We start from the raw sequence: 14,898 nt of genomic DNA on the forward strand, positions 1-14,898 counted from the left end.
ATAATTTAAGTTTAGTCAAGGTCAATCTTTTAAAGTTTTATCTTTGTCAAAAAAAAAAAAAATCAGTCAAACATAATTTTATAGAAAAGCATTTAACTTTTTAGATTCATTATTGAATTGATGTATTTAGACAATAATATAGTCTAAATACATAAATTTTACAATAAATGTAAAAAGTGAAATGTTTTCTATATTAAGACAGAGTATCACACATTGATTGGATAGAAGTTTTATTTTTGTTATAAAAAGGTGTTCATTTATCAAGTGTTTTCATTAGAGTCACAATGAGTGAGACCAATGATCAAAATGACACCCTTTCTTCCCGGTCATCATCGAAAAAAATTTGTATGGTAAGCAATCTGATCTCGATTGTAACCCTAACATCACTCTCTTTCAGTGATGCACTTGATTCACAACCTCTTTCCACTCTTCCATTCGACCTCATGATAGAAATTTTGTGTAGACTACCCGTAAAGGTCCTTGTTCAACTCCGATGTGTTTGTAAGTTGTGGAATTCTCTAATTTGTGATCCCACTTTCTCTAAAATGCACCTTAGCTTTTCAACCAAACGCCATCTCCACTTCCTAGGCTACTCCTACCCCTTACACAAATACTTTCTCACTTCATTCCCACTTGACTCAGTTTTGAATAATGAAACAATGAAATTCACACAATTCGGAGATTTTAATCCAAAATGTTTAAATTATAACATTATTGGTTCTTGCAATGGGATCCTTTGTCTTGCAAATTATGTTGATGGCTTTGTTCTATTGTGGAATCCTTCTATTAGAAAATTTAAGGATTTGCCTAAATATCGAATGCCAAAAATTCTTCATTTCGATTGTAAGACATATGGCGGCTTTGGCTATGATCCGATCAGTGATAATTATAAGGTGGTGGTTATTTTACACTACTATATACGTGATAAATACCGTAGTAATTATATCGAAAAAACTGAGGTGAAGGTTCATATTTTGGGCACTAATTTTTGGAAAAATATTCGGGAGTTCCCTTGTGGTGGTATCCCTCGTGAGAAGAATGGACATTTTGTGAGTGGCACGATTAATTGGTTGGCTTCTAAAAATTCAAGTTGGGAAAATACAAAAATAGAGATGCTTCGCGGTCGCGGCCCCCCCTCGTTTATTCTTTCTTTTAATTTAGAGAATGAGTCTTATCAAGAGATTTTGCTGCCCGGTCATACAAATATAGATGGTAGTTCTTGGCATTTGGGTGTGTTGAGGAATTGTTTGTGCATGATTAATGGTGATGATGTTTGGATTATGAAAGAACATGGGAATAAAGATTCTTGGACTAAAATGTTCACTATTCCTTACTTCCAAGATCCTCGTACATCTTATAGCTTTGTCAAACTGATAAATATTTTTGAGGATTATATAGATGAGTCTATAGAGGGAAAATGGACATGGAAGTCGATTGTTTACGAGTTCAAGAATGATATTATTAAGCTTACAGAGTTTGAAAGCACCCCAGCAGTCTGCGTTGAGAGTTTGATAGCACCTTAATTATTTTTAATGCTATGTCACTTGAGCATGATATTCAATGGAAACTTATATGTTAATTTCAATTTATGTTATTTATTTTGTGACTTGAGAAATTTGTTGTCATTTTCATTTATATTATTTGTTTATTATATGTTTTTGTTCTTTCATCGATCATGCATTGAATTTATATAGTTCACAATTATGCACTGTGCTACTTAGGTTTTTTGTTTTATTTTCTAAGTAAAAAGGGATTTATATGTTTAGCCAATGCTACTCACAGTAGATTTGTTGAAATATCTGCAATGAGCTGCACAGATTTTACAATTGACTGAAGATATACAATATTATCATGCAAGTGGTCACAATGTGTATATAAAGAATTGCAAAGTTATAGAGTGTCAAACTAAGAAGGCTTAATTAGTAAAATGGTCCCTTAAAGATATTTTTGGTTTCAGATTGGTCCCTTAAAGAAAAAAAAGGTCCGAATAGGTCCCTTAAAGAAAAAAAAAGGTCCGAATAGGACCAAACTGATTAACGGATATGTCTTTAAGGGACATATTCGAACCTTTTTTTCTTTAAGGGACCTATTCAGACCTATTTTTCTTTAAGGGACCATTTTACTAATTAAGCCTTCACAAAAGAGTACAAGAAGTACAAAATGTCCAAAGAAAAAAAAAATACAAAGATAGAAAACTCTTAAGGTGCCTCCGGATTAGCCTGAGTGCCACCGGCCCAAAATCACCGGACTATATCAGAAAAGAGAGAAAGAACATAAATCTTAAAAAGAAGGTAAAAAATAAGCTCATGACTCACCAAGACCACCAGACCCCGGAAACACCCCCACACTTGCTTCTATTCATAATGTCACTTATTTATACACTTTATACACATTATGGACTTGGGCTAACATATAAACACAACTATTAACACTAAATTTGAATTAACTACTCATTTTTGAAAGAGATAATACATCTATTTTAACTCAAGATTATTGAGAGAAATAAGAAGATATAATTACACAAGGTATTTGTAGATCCATAGTATGTGTGAGCATAAAGTACTTGTAGATTCATCCATAATGAAAAGGGAAATCTTTTACATATATGATGTTAATAGTACTACATTTGAAATTGTATGCTGAAATTATGTCACATTTAGCATAGTATATATGGCATTGTCTAACTACATTATAAGGTAATAGAAAATTAATGCTTGCAAGTGATTTCTATACTTTATTATGTGGTTGTTACCTTACATTTTCTCACTTTTCAAGTGAGGGTTTAGATATTCTAAATAAATGTTATCAATTCTTGAAGTGACCAAGATTGGTTAGGGTTTGTTGTAGATTAGAAGTGCTCTCATTAAGAAAACTATATATTTGCATATTACATTATAAATCTCTATATATCCCTTACAATATTAATGAAGCATTGTAATTATTGAATATTAATTTCTTTTATAAATAGATAGGGAAAGACAAGGTTTGCAATGTCAAGAAATGAAAATGATGATTCAATATACCATTAGGAGATGACATGTAACTGATTTAACTTTATCTAAGCTTAGTTTTTGTATGGAATTTCAATTATAAGTTTAAATTTTTTTCTATGTTGGAGAATTGGTATAGGACATGCTAGCGAAAGGTTACGAGGCCTGCAACCAAAACAGAAAATTTATTGATAAGCTTTAACAATAGCACATGACATGCTAGCGACAGGTTACGAGGACTGCAACCAAAACAGAAACAAAGGAACCAGCACACGGCTAGACCAGCCAGAAAGCCGAAACAGAGGCTGCACACAGACAAAAACAGCACGCGCAAAACCAGGAGTAGAAGCAGACAAGCCAACACAGAGCTTGCAAATCAGTAACAGCTATACACAGAAAAATAGCACCTGACAACTAGAGCCTGAGGTTCGTTCGTGACATAATTAGACATTCTCGTTCATCTTAGATATACATTGTTTATGATTCCAAACCGATATGATTCACCCCTTACCTCGTCGAACCGGCTTGTTCCTCCACGACGCTGGTACGGTCGACGATTTGTGAAAACACAAAGCTGAGATGCTTACTTACCTATATAATAATATACATGAATCCATAAAGGACAATTTATCAAATAACAAAGACCATCTAAAAAAATCATAAAAGACAAAAATAAAATAAAATAATTAGACACATGGTTAGGTTTTCTAAGCTCTCATTTGGCATAATATGAGGTGAAATCTGTTGGCGCAGCTGAAGCTTTTGGCTTTGATCACTTTGGCCTACACAGGCCTCACAAACCAGCAGTCAAGCAAGGAATCTCGCGCGCGCTGCACTGTCACTCTGGCCTTGCCTATGAGCACAGTTTCTGCAGGATCTGCTTTTCCTTGTTGCTGCAACAATGGTGAATGGTTTTGGAAGAAAGAAACACACGATTTACAGAGGAGAAGGAAGAAGAAGATTAGAGAAAATAGGAGTCAGTTTTATTCATCCTCAATGGGGAAAGAAAAGTTGATTACAATCACTAATCATGAGCCTTATTTATACTAACACTAGATCATCACATTTTGATGATTCTCCTAGGCTCTAACCAACTAACAAATTCCTAACTGACTCTAAAACACTTTAACTACTTAGGTAAAACAAATCAAACTGAATTCAACAAACTCTCTTAACAAACTTCACTAACAAACTAACTAACTTGCTTCTCAAGCAATTAGTTATTCCTTCACTTTTGGCCAGCTTGCACACCAAGTCAGCTCACACAACATGGATTAATCATCTAAGGCCTTCTTAGATTTAACACACCCCCTTAATTCATGTTGTCCACTGTCTCAATTCCCATTTCACTTCTCAATTTTTCAAATACCTGTGTTGTTACAGCCTTGGTTAACAAGTCTGCAACTTGCTCATCACTTCTGCAGTGCATTAGGGCCAAGTTACCATTGCTTACCTGCTCTCTTAAGTAATGGAACCTTAGCTCTATATGCTTGCTTCTTCCATGAGCAATAGGGTTCTTTGCAAGATTGATAGCAGACACATTATCAATCTTCAAAGTAACAGTTTCACACCTGTCTTGACTGATTTCCTCAATTAGGTTTTTCAACCAAATGGCTTGACAGGTGCTGAGTGATGCTGCTATATACTCTGCTTCACATGAGGATAAGGCTACTACAGGTTCCTTTTTTGAACACCATGATATTGGTGATCCACCATAGAAAAACATATAGCCAGCTGTTGATTTTCTATCTTCATGATCACCACACCAATTTGAATCTGTGTAGCCTATCAGTTTGCATTCTTTGCCTCTATCACTTGCAGGGAACATAATACCATAGTTTATGGTCCCTTTCACATATCTAAGTATTCTTTTCACTGCAATCAAATGTGAACTTTTAGGCCTTTCCATAAACCTGCTAGCAATCCCTACACTGTAAGCCAAGTCTGGCCTTGTATTGCACAAATACCTCAGAGAGCCAATGATCTTTCTATAGAATGTAGGGTCTACATCCTCCTCTTCTGCACATTTTGTTAACTGTGACCTTGGCTCAGCAGGTGACAATGCAACATTGCATTTGTCCATCTCAAATTTCTTCAAAATCTCTGATGCATATCTAGTCTGATGCATTAAGATTCCTTGCTCATTTCTCAGAAACTCAATGCCTAGAAAATATGTCATCAGGCCTAAATCTGTCATCTCAAACTCTTCCTTCAAGTCACCCTTGAACTCACTAATATAAGAATCATTGCTTCCTGTGATGAGCAAATCATCTACATATAGGCAAATTATAATGACTCCCTTTGCAGCATCTTTCTTGACATACACTCCATGTTCTGTGACACATTTCTTAAACCCTATTTCATTTAAGAACTTGTCAATCCTTTTGTTCCAGGCTCTTGGAGCTTGTTTCAGACCATAGAGTGCCTTCTTAAGCTTATACACCTTAAGCTCTTGACCTTTCACTTCATAACCAGGTGGCTGGGCAACATATACTTCCTCTTCTATAGGACCATTCAGAAAAGCTGACTTCACATCCATTTGATACATTGGCCAATCATTTAGGTTAGCAAGAGCAGTTACTAACCTAATTGTTTCCATTCTAGTAACAGGTGCAAATACTTCATCATAGTCAATACCTTCTTTCTGAAGAAATCCCTTTGCCACTAGCCTTGCTTTGTATCTGGTTATCTCACCCTTTGAGTTCACTTTCAGCTTGTAAACCCACTTCACATCTATTGCTTTCTTTCTCTGTGGTAGATCCACCAGCTCCCATGTTTGATTGCTTTCAATTGAATCCAATTCTTCTTTCATAGCACCTCTCCACTTTTCACTTTGTAGAGCACTATGCACATCAATTGGTTCAGATTCAGCCATGAATGCTAAATGGATCAACTCACCATCATTATTCACTTGACCATCTGAGTTCATTTCACATTCTTGTAGTCTTGCTGGCAGAACTCTAGGCCTGTTTGATCTTCTCACCTCAGAAACTGGTTGATTTACTTGTTCTTCACTAATCTCTTCAATCATCACACTAGTTGACTTCTTTCTGTCATTAGTGTTCCAGTCCCATTCCTTAAGCTCATCAATTATTACATCTCTACTGATCACCACATTGTTGTTGATTGGATCATAGAGTTTGTAACCTCCAGTTGAGTGATAGCCAACCAATATCATCATTGTTGACTTATCATCCAGCTTCTTCCTCAATTGATCAGGTGTGTGTCTGAAGACTAGTGAACCAAACACTCTCATATGATTCACATTTGGCTTGTGTCCTGACCAACATTCTTCTGGTGTGATACCCTTCAATCTCTTTGTAGGGCACCTATTCAATGTATAAGTAGCAGTAGAAACTGATTCACCCCATAACTCCTTAGGTAAATGCTTTCCCTTCAACATACACCTCACCATATCCATTATTGTTCTATTTTTTCTTTCAGCAGTCCCATTATGCTGTGGAGTATATGGTGGAACTATGTCATGTACAATACCTTCAATGTCACAGAATTTTGCAAATTCATGTGATACATACTCTCCACCCCCATCTGTTCTTAGGGTTTTGAGCCTCTTACCACTTTGTCTTTCAACTGTAGCTTTAAATTTCTTAAAAATTTCAAACACATCACTTTTCTTACTTATTGAGTAAGTCCATAGTTTTCTGCTAAAGTCATCTATGAAACTCACAAAGTACCTGTTACCTCCAATTGAGTTCACTTGCATTGGACCACATACATCTGAATACACCACTTCAAGTACACTATTGGTTTTACTTGCTGCATGCTTGCTGAAGCTCCCTCTGTGCTGTTTTGACTGCACACACTCTTCACAAATCTCTTCAGGCACTTGCAGGCTTGGCAAGCCTGTCACCATCTTTGATTTTTGCAGCAAGCTGAGGTCCTTGAAATTCAAGTGCCCCATTCTATAGTGCCATCTCCACTCTTCTCTGCTTGATGCAGTCATCAAGCACTTGTGATTCAGAACATTGAGCCCAATCTTGAATGTCCTATTCTTTGACATTTCAGTTTTCAACATCAGGTTACCTTTAGTGTTGTACACTTTCAGCAACCTATTCTCCATTACAATTCTGTAATCTTTCTCTAGCAATTGGCCTATACTGAGTAGATTACATTTCATACCTGGTATGTACAATACACCAGAGATCACTGAACACTTGCCATCCTTTCTTTTGATTGTTACATCACCAATGGCTTGTACTGCAAGACTGCTATTGTCGGCAAACTTGACATTGTGATTCTGGGTAGCCTTTAGGCTTGTGAACCAATCTTTCCTCCCTGTCATGTGTGTTGTACATCCAGTATCAAGATACCATTTCTCTTGAAGATCACTTTCATCTTTTGTAGTTACAAGAAACATAACTGAGCCTTCATCATCATCATCATTTCTAGCAATTTTGGCTTCAGCATCACTTGATTCCTCTTTGAATCTACATTCATCTGCAAAATGACCATAATTTTGGCAATTATAGCATTGAATGTGTTTCTTATCAAACTTGCCTCTTCCACCTCTGCCACCTCTTCCACCTCTTCCACCTCCATTGTAACCCCCTCTACCACCATTGAACTGTTTCTTCTGATTTCCACCTCCTCCTTTGGTATCTTGATTCTCTTTTCCATTTCCATTCTGATAACTATCTTTTCCCTTATTGCCTTGCCATTTTCCCTTTCCTTTCTTATTCTTATTACCCTGCTGCACTTGTAATGCTACCTCACCATTGGATTTATCAGAATTTCTCTGATTCATCCTTTGCTCATGTGCTTCTAAGGACCCTTGCAGTTCCTCAACCTTGATAGTGTCAAGATCTTTAGACTCTTCTATTGCAGCTACCACATAGTCAAACTTAGGAGTTAAAGATCTCAGTATCTTTTCAACTCTCATTGTACCAGACACAATTTCACCACATGCTTTCATTTCATTTACTAATTTTGCAATCTTTGTAAAGAATTCACTTACAGTTTCTTTTTCTTCCATTTGTAGCTGTGCAAACTTGCTTCTTAGGGTTTGTAGCTTCACTTTCTTCACCTTCTGATCTCCAGCATAAGCTGTAGCCAAGATATCCCAAGCTTGCTTAGCTGATTCACAATCTCCAACCTTTTCAAAGATATCAGGGCTTACACTTTGATGAATTATGAATAACGCCTTGTAATCTTTCTTCTTCAATTCTTTGTGTTGTGTTCTTTGAACCTCTGTTGCACCTTCTGAGAGTGGTTCCACACCACTAATCACTTGTTCCATCACATCTTGATAATTGAACAAAACTTTCATTTGTTTGCTCCAATTATCATAATTCTTTCCATCCAAAACTGGAAGATTCGCAGGGAATTGACCATTGTTAAAGGTTGCCATGGTTAAAGCACGAACCAGGCTCTTGATGCCAGATGTTGGCGCAGCTGAAGCTTTTGGCTTTGATCACTTTGGCCTACACAGGCCTCACAAACCAGCAGTCAAGCAAGGAATCTCGCGCGCGCTGCACTGTCACTCTGGCCTTGCCTATGAGCACAGTTTCTGCAGGATCTGCTTTTCCTTGTTGCTGCAACAATGGTGAATGGTTTTGGAAGAAAGAAACACACGATTTACAGAGGAGAAGGAAGAAGAAGATTAGAGAAAATAGGAGTCAGTTTTATTCATCCTCAATGGGGAAAGAAAAGTTGATTACAATCACTAATCATGAGCCTTATTTATACTAACACTAGATCATCACATTTTGATGATTCTCCTAGGCTCTAACCAACTAACAAATTCCTAACTGACTCTAAAACACTTTAACTACTTAGGTAAAACAAATCAAACTGAATTCAACAAACTCTCTTAACAAACTTCACTAACAAACTAACTAACTTGCTTCTCAAGCAATTAGTTATTCCTTCACTTTTGGCCAGCTTGCACACCAAGTCAGCTCACACAACATGGATTAATCATCTAAGGCCTTCTTAGATTTAACAAAATCTCCAATGCAATAATTAATAAACTAAGAAGATAAATAGAAGAGTACAACATAGTAATGACAAAAGAGATGCTTAGTTAATTACACCTATATAATATACATACACAAATTAAATCTATAAAAGACAATTTATCAAAAACTAAATTCATAAAAGACCCTCTAAAAAATTCATAAAAGACATGGTAAAACTTAGGAGTATTCATTAGGAAGATAAGAGATTCAAGAGTCAAACCTTCTTCTACAGTTCTAAGAGCATAGTAGAACAAAGCCAGTTTGCCAATTTGGAAGGCGATCGATCAATCGCACAATCAGACCATCGAGGTTTTGAGATAATGAAGCGAAGAAGACAAAGATATAACAACAATGTAAAAGAAGATCGGCTTAGTAATTTACCTGATTTCCTTTTACTTCACATACTGTCCTTTGTGGATACCAAACACGCCGTTCAAACTTGTATACTGTCCACAAGATGGAAAAATATCTGGAAGCATCTTCCCACTCTAACATTGCATTCCTCACGCTTTAGGAATATGAAGGATTTTACAAAATTTGTGTCTCGTATTTTGTCTCTTCGTGAAGAATCAACAACACTACAATCTCTTGATTTTCAGCGCAGTGGTATCGTGGAGCCTCACTTACTCAAAAGGATTGTTAAATACGTTGTTTCACACAATGTCCAGCGATTACGAATCAATATAAGATGTGATTTTCAACACTTTCAAACTTGTTTGTTTTCATGTCACACTTTAACCTCTCTTGACCTTTCTGTTGTTCACTCTAGAACCTCGGAAAAATTATTATTTCCTAGTTCCCTTAATTTACCGGCATTAACAAGTTTGTCTCTACAGTCATTTGCCTTTCCTGTTGGCAATGATGGTCGCACTGAACCTTTTATGACATTACAAAACTTGAATAGTTTGATCATCCGGCGTTGTAAAGTTATTGATGCACATACCATTTGCATATCAAGTGCTACACTTGCTAATTTAACTTTAGAAACACATCTCGGTGACTATTGCGAAATTGAGTTATCTACTCCAAGTCTTTGCACCTTTGTCTGTGTTTGTATCGAGGTTATTCCTACTCTGAAACTTTGCGCGAGCAAGACCAATCTCTCTTCTGTAAAACATGTAGCTATTCATGTATTTTGTCCATCCAGATCTATAAAAACTTCATTGGTTCTACTCAACTGGTTGGTTGAGCTTTCTAATATCAAATCATTGATTATTAATTCTTCTATTCTTGAGGTACTTTATGGCATGTTTGGTTTGAGAATATTCATTTTCATTTTTAATTTTAATTTTTTATTATTTTTCTTAGTATGCTTCCTTTTTTGTTTTATTTTAGTTATAATTTTTGTCAAAAAATATGACTTGTATTAAATTGATCCTGATTCACAATCATCTCTCATTGATTAGGTTCTCTCCTTAGTTCCTGATTTATTGAAGGTTGAGTTCCGTTCCTTTTGTAACTTGAAGTCGCTTAAAGTACACAAGTACATACCTTCATCCGAACCTAACGGAGTATTGGACTTTTTGCTTCAAAACTCGCCTACAACAAAGGCTGAAATCATAAACTTATTTAGGTAAATGTGGATTCAACTTGTTGAACCGCATATTTCTGGTTTGATTTTTGCAATGCGGTTAGTTTAGTTGCTTCAATAACATTACACTAATGGTTTCCTTGGAGTTTTCTTATTCAACTTATGTATGTAAATGCAACATAGTTGCAATAATGTATTACAAGTGTAATTGCTTATAATAAGCTTTGATGTTAGAACAACGAAACCTAAAGTTACTCTTGTATAATCTTCCTATCGTAGTTCGGTCACATTGTAATGTTGAAATCATGTAATGTTACTACTTTGCTAGTGGATCACAATTAATAAAGCATCTGAAGACACGATGACTGAAATTGAGACGCAAAACCCAATCTATCAATGCATAGAACCAGCGTTACAAGAGACTGATACAAATTCCCCCAGTCCGCCACTTCCAAGAGCACAGCCGAAGTGCACACAGATTCTGCAGAAAAATAAGACAAGCCAATACCTCACAGATACCGAACTGTTAAAACTCTAGTCAGTTGAACAGATTCACCACAAACTGTTAAAAAAGCCACTTCGAATAAAAGCAAAGAACACACTGAGATCAAACTCAGCTTCACAATTCTTCAATCAGGCTATATCATAAAAATACTTCAACACAACCTGAACTAGACTACAGCGAGGGTTAAACTCGAAGACTTTATTCCACGATTTTCGGTTCTTTGCTTTGTTTGTTTAATGTCTCTCTAGCAAATTCAATTTTTTGTATACTTATTTTTTGAAAGTCTAATTGGCTAAGTCGACATCTACCAATATCTTGTATAATCGATCTGTATTTCCATTCATTTTTACTTTCAATGACTTTAAGTTACACAAGGAAGTGAACTTAACCTTCAATAAGTCAGGAACTAAGAAGAGAAGCTGAAGAGTAATTGAAGTGATTGTCAATGATTTGATATCGGTAAGCTTTATCAGCCAGCTGAGTAGATTTGACGGAGCCTCTGCATTCTTCCAGAAAGACTTGGAGTATATAGTTCGATTTTGTGGTAATTCCAATATAAATAATTTGTTTGTATTGTTAAATCGACAAGTGTGACACTTGATATGCAGAGATTTTGTGAATCAAGAACTCTACAGAACCGAATAGCCAGCCAGCCTATTCAGTATGTTAAATACCGAGAAGGGTTCAGCACAACCACCATCGCCGCTAGGAAAGACAAAACACCGTAGATCCAAGCTAGACAATGCCGGCAAATTCAGAGAATTTGGAAATAATATGTTCTCACATTATCGCAAGGTATTAAGTTTAAGAGAAGTTAAAGTGTGACATGAAAAAATGCAAAACGGAATGTGTTCAATATCACAAGATAGATAGATTCGTAACCGTTGTATATATACCGTGTGAAACAGCATATTGTAAAATAGATTCAAGCAAGTGAGGCTCCACTCTACCGTGGCATCGAAATTTGAGAAAGGACAATGCTGTTGAGTCATCACAAAGAGACAAAATCCGAGTAACGAATTCCTTGAAACCATGCCGATTGTCAAAGTATGAAGAACGTAATCTAAGTGTTGGAAGATGCTTCCAAAGATTTTTCCATCTTGTGGACAAAATACAAGTTTGAACAGCTTGTTTGGCATTCAAAAAAGAAGAAGACAAATAGGTAAATCAGCAAATCTGTCTCGATTTAGATCATGAACATATAATTGTCTTTCTCTCTTCATTGTTTCTCAGAACCAACTTTTGATTGCGATGGAAACAGAAAATGATCTGAAACGTTCTTTTATTAATGCGGCTTTAGTGGATGGATGAGTAGTATTAGGTTTTCTTTTGTTTTTTCTAAGTTCTATTTCTTAAAATTGGATATTGGGTGTAACTCAACCCTATAAAACCAGTTTGTAAGGTGAGGTGCACTATTGGGTTTGGTGAATGGATATAAATAGTAGATGGTCCCGATAGTGGGTGACCCAACGGATTTTAGAGAGACTCTGGTACCATCTTAAAATTGGATATTGAGTCTAACTCAACCTTACAAAACCGGCTTGTAAAGTGAAAATTATCTATTACTTATAAACTTTTCTCCAGGCCAACTCATATTTTATCTTTTATGGAACTTTTTATTTGAAGTCTTTTATGGAATTTTTTCTAGCAGTCTTTTAGTCCATCCGTCTCGATTTTTTGGTCATTTAAACATTTTACTTTTGTCTCAAAACTTTAGAGTGTGTTTGGATGTGAATTTTAGAAATTCAAAGGTTTTTAAATACTAGTGGTGAAATTCCATTGTTTGGATAAAGTGGTAAAATTTCATCAATTGTAAAATTCTTTGTTTGAGTTATGTAATTCAATTTCCTTCATTTAATTTTATTTATCTTATCTTAATATAATAATTATAATAAAAAACTCGGCCTAAACCCTAATATCAGTAGGAAAATCTAAAATCGATCCTAAACTAGACTTGAACCTTAAAACCGGTCAAAAAAACTATAATTGACCACAAACCCAAAAAACGGCCGAAAAGCCTAAAATCGCCCAATACCCTAAAATCAACTATATACCCTAAAATCGGCCGAAAATCCTAAAATCCGCCAAAAAACCTAAAATCGGCCAAAAACCATAAAATAGATGTTCCATCTATAATCAATTTGGACACTCATTCTGAGTGCCAATACTGGTTAGTGATTCAAGAGTTCAAAATAACAAATACATAGCATTGAATATCCTTATAAGATATAGCATTTAAAATCTCATGTTTTTCGTTGGAATCAATTCTGAGCAAAACGAGAGGCGCCTGTATTAGGACGTGAGGTGTACCACGCAACATCAATTTCGTGTTTTGGTCAGGCGTGTGGCAGCTGGAAACGCAGTGTAGCTGGTGTAAGGCGCGCCTGTACCTGTTTTAGGTCTTATAATAAGAATTCCCTCATTTTGTCTCTCAAGATACAAAAATCTGTCTTAAGGTATAGAAGTCCAGTTCTAATGTCTCTATAAAGCTTACTGAATTACTGTAATCAGTCTCAAGTTAATGCCTCTATGGTAATAGTAGGTTCACCAACTATAGAAAGTATGACAGGGAATTATATGAAAATCTTCAAATGTTATCCAGCTAATGAAATAATTATGTTTTAGCAAAAATGTTGTTATAGTGACAGCATCCATGCTTATGAGGATACTTCTCTTCATTCCACCATAAACCTATTACTGATGATAGTTCTAAACATTTCTACTATTGAGGAGGAACTTAATTCATTATAAGCAATAACATCATCAAACAAAATGCTAAGCAAATCACATGATCAACTATAAGAGACCAAGTGAAACAAAAATCAAGGAGGCACATTTTACCTTTTGATTTTTGAATAATGAACTTCTGCTGCAGGTGAGTTTTGAAGCAAAAATTCAATTATTCCATCAGGTATGGACGAAGATCCTTTTTTAAATGTTTTCATGTAACTTGGCATGGCAACTTCTTCCTCCGGCATGGCAGGCAGTTGTGCCATTTTGGCATTTATCAGTGCTTTCCATAATGGGTAGCCAAAATCGCATAATTGTAATAACTTTTTTCCTGTTTTTGTAATAACTTTTTTCTTGTTTGGATAATTATGTGTATTTTTTTTTGGATAATTTTTTATTGAGTAAATTACACTCCCCTCGCTTGGAAACGTGCAGGGTGCACGAGTAATAGTCTTGTTTGTTTGTGGCGATAAGATAAGGGGGAAATTGGAATTTTGAATTCTTGTTTGTACATGATCATATTTTCTTAAGTTTTTATAATTTGGTTAGTGATCCAAAGCTTGATGTTAAAATGATAAATGTGGCAAGAAATTAATTATGCTGAAAGTTAAACATGAGTGGAAAATTGTGAATTTATCATTGATGATAATGGTCTCTGTCCCAACTATTGTTCTGCAAAGTGTTGTCTTTTAAGGACTACATTCTACTGTAACATGTATGCCCTCCTTTTGTTCTGTTTTGGTTCTGTTTTTCTGTGTTCTGGTTTGGTTCTTTTAGAGCATTTTGTAAAGGAGCATCAGAAATAGTGATCAAAATGTGCGACAAAGTCGTTGATTTGATTGAAAAACAAAGAAATAGCATCAAAGAAGTTATCAATTGTTTTGCTTTTGAGAACACTCTGCATATTGCCTGCCTTCAAGGATATACTCATCTGTTTAGCACCAGATAAATCCCATATTCTTTCCTTAATCTTCCATCTAATAGATATTGTCTCTATTTCACTATAAAGTTTTCACATTCTAGCTAGTGCAAATTAATGGAACAATATATGATGTGAACTACACTACAATCAAGCAAGGGTGCACCATTAGCACTTGTCACATACTACCAAATACTCTATAAACATCTGCATTTTTGTTGATAAATTGGTTCTCAAAGCTCTAA

General features: G+C 35.5%; 2 protein-coding genes and 1 pseudogene across 2 annotated transcripts; 2 read left to right on the forward strand and 1 right to left on the reverse strand.

The window, feature by feature from the left end:
- The first annotated feature begins 659 nt into the window (after window positions 1-659).
- Window positions 660-1,523, forward strand: LOC123915306 (F-box/kelch-repeat protein At3g23880-like). Its single transcript, XM_045966443.1, has one exon. The coding sequence runs from the start codon at window positions 660-662 to the stop codon at window positions 1,521-1,523; it is 864 nt and encodes a 287-aa protein (XP_045822399.1).
- Window positions 1,524-9,225: 7,702 nt separating this feature from the next.
- Window positions 9,226-10,672, forward strand: LOC123917475 (F-box/FBD/LRR-repeat protein At1g78750-like). Its single transcript, XM_045969206.1, has 2 exons — window positions 9,226-10,203; window positions 10,375-10,672. Exons 1-2 carry the CDS (start codon window positions 9,289-9,291, stop codon window positions 10,543-10,545), a joined length of 1,086 nt encoding a protein of 361 aa, XP_045825162.1. The 5' UTR covers window positions 9,226-9,288; the 3' UTR covers window positions 10,546-10,672.
- Window positions 10,673-11,288: 616 nt separating this feature from the next.
- LOC123915307 lies at window positions 11,289-14,000 on the reverse strand (annotated as a pseudogene).
- Window positions 14,001-14,898: the final 898 nt, after the last annotated feature.

The sequence above is a fragment of the Trifolium pratense genome, linkage group LG3 (genome assembly GCF_020283565.1).
Source record: "Trifolium pratense cultivar HEN17-A07 linkage group LG3, ARS_RC_1.1, whole genome shotgun sequence".
In the NCBI taxonomy this organism is placed as follows: Eukaryota; Viridiplantae; Streptophyta; class Magnoliopsida; order Fabales; family Fabaceae; genus Trifolium; species Trifolium pratense.

What these genes read in the sequence shown, in the direction of transcription:
- LOC123917475 (XM_045969206.1), top strand. Translation starts at nt 9,289, where the DNA reads ATGAAGCGAAGAAGACAAAGATATAACAACAATGTAAAAGAAGATCGG. An exon ending in TTAATTCTTCTATTCTTGAG is followed by an intron (nt 10,204 to 10,374) that starts GTACTTTATGGC and finishes CTCATTGATTAG; the next exon opens with GTTCTCTCCTTAGTTCCTGA.
- LOC123915306 (XM_045966443.1), top strand. Translation starts at nt 660, where the DNA reads ATGAAATTCACACAATTCGGAGATTTTAATCCAAAATGTTTAAATTAT.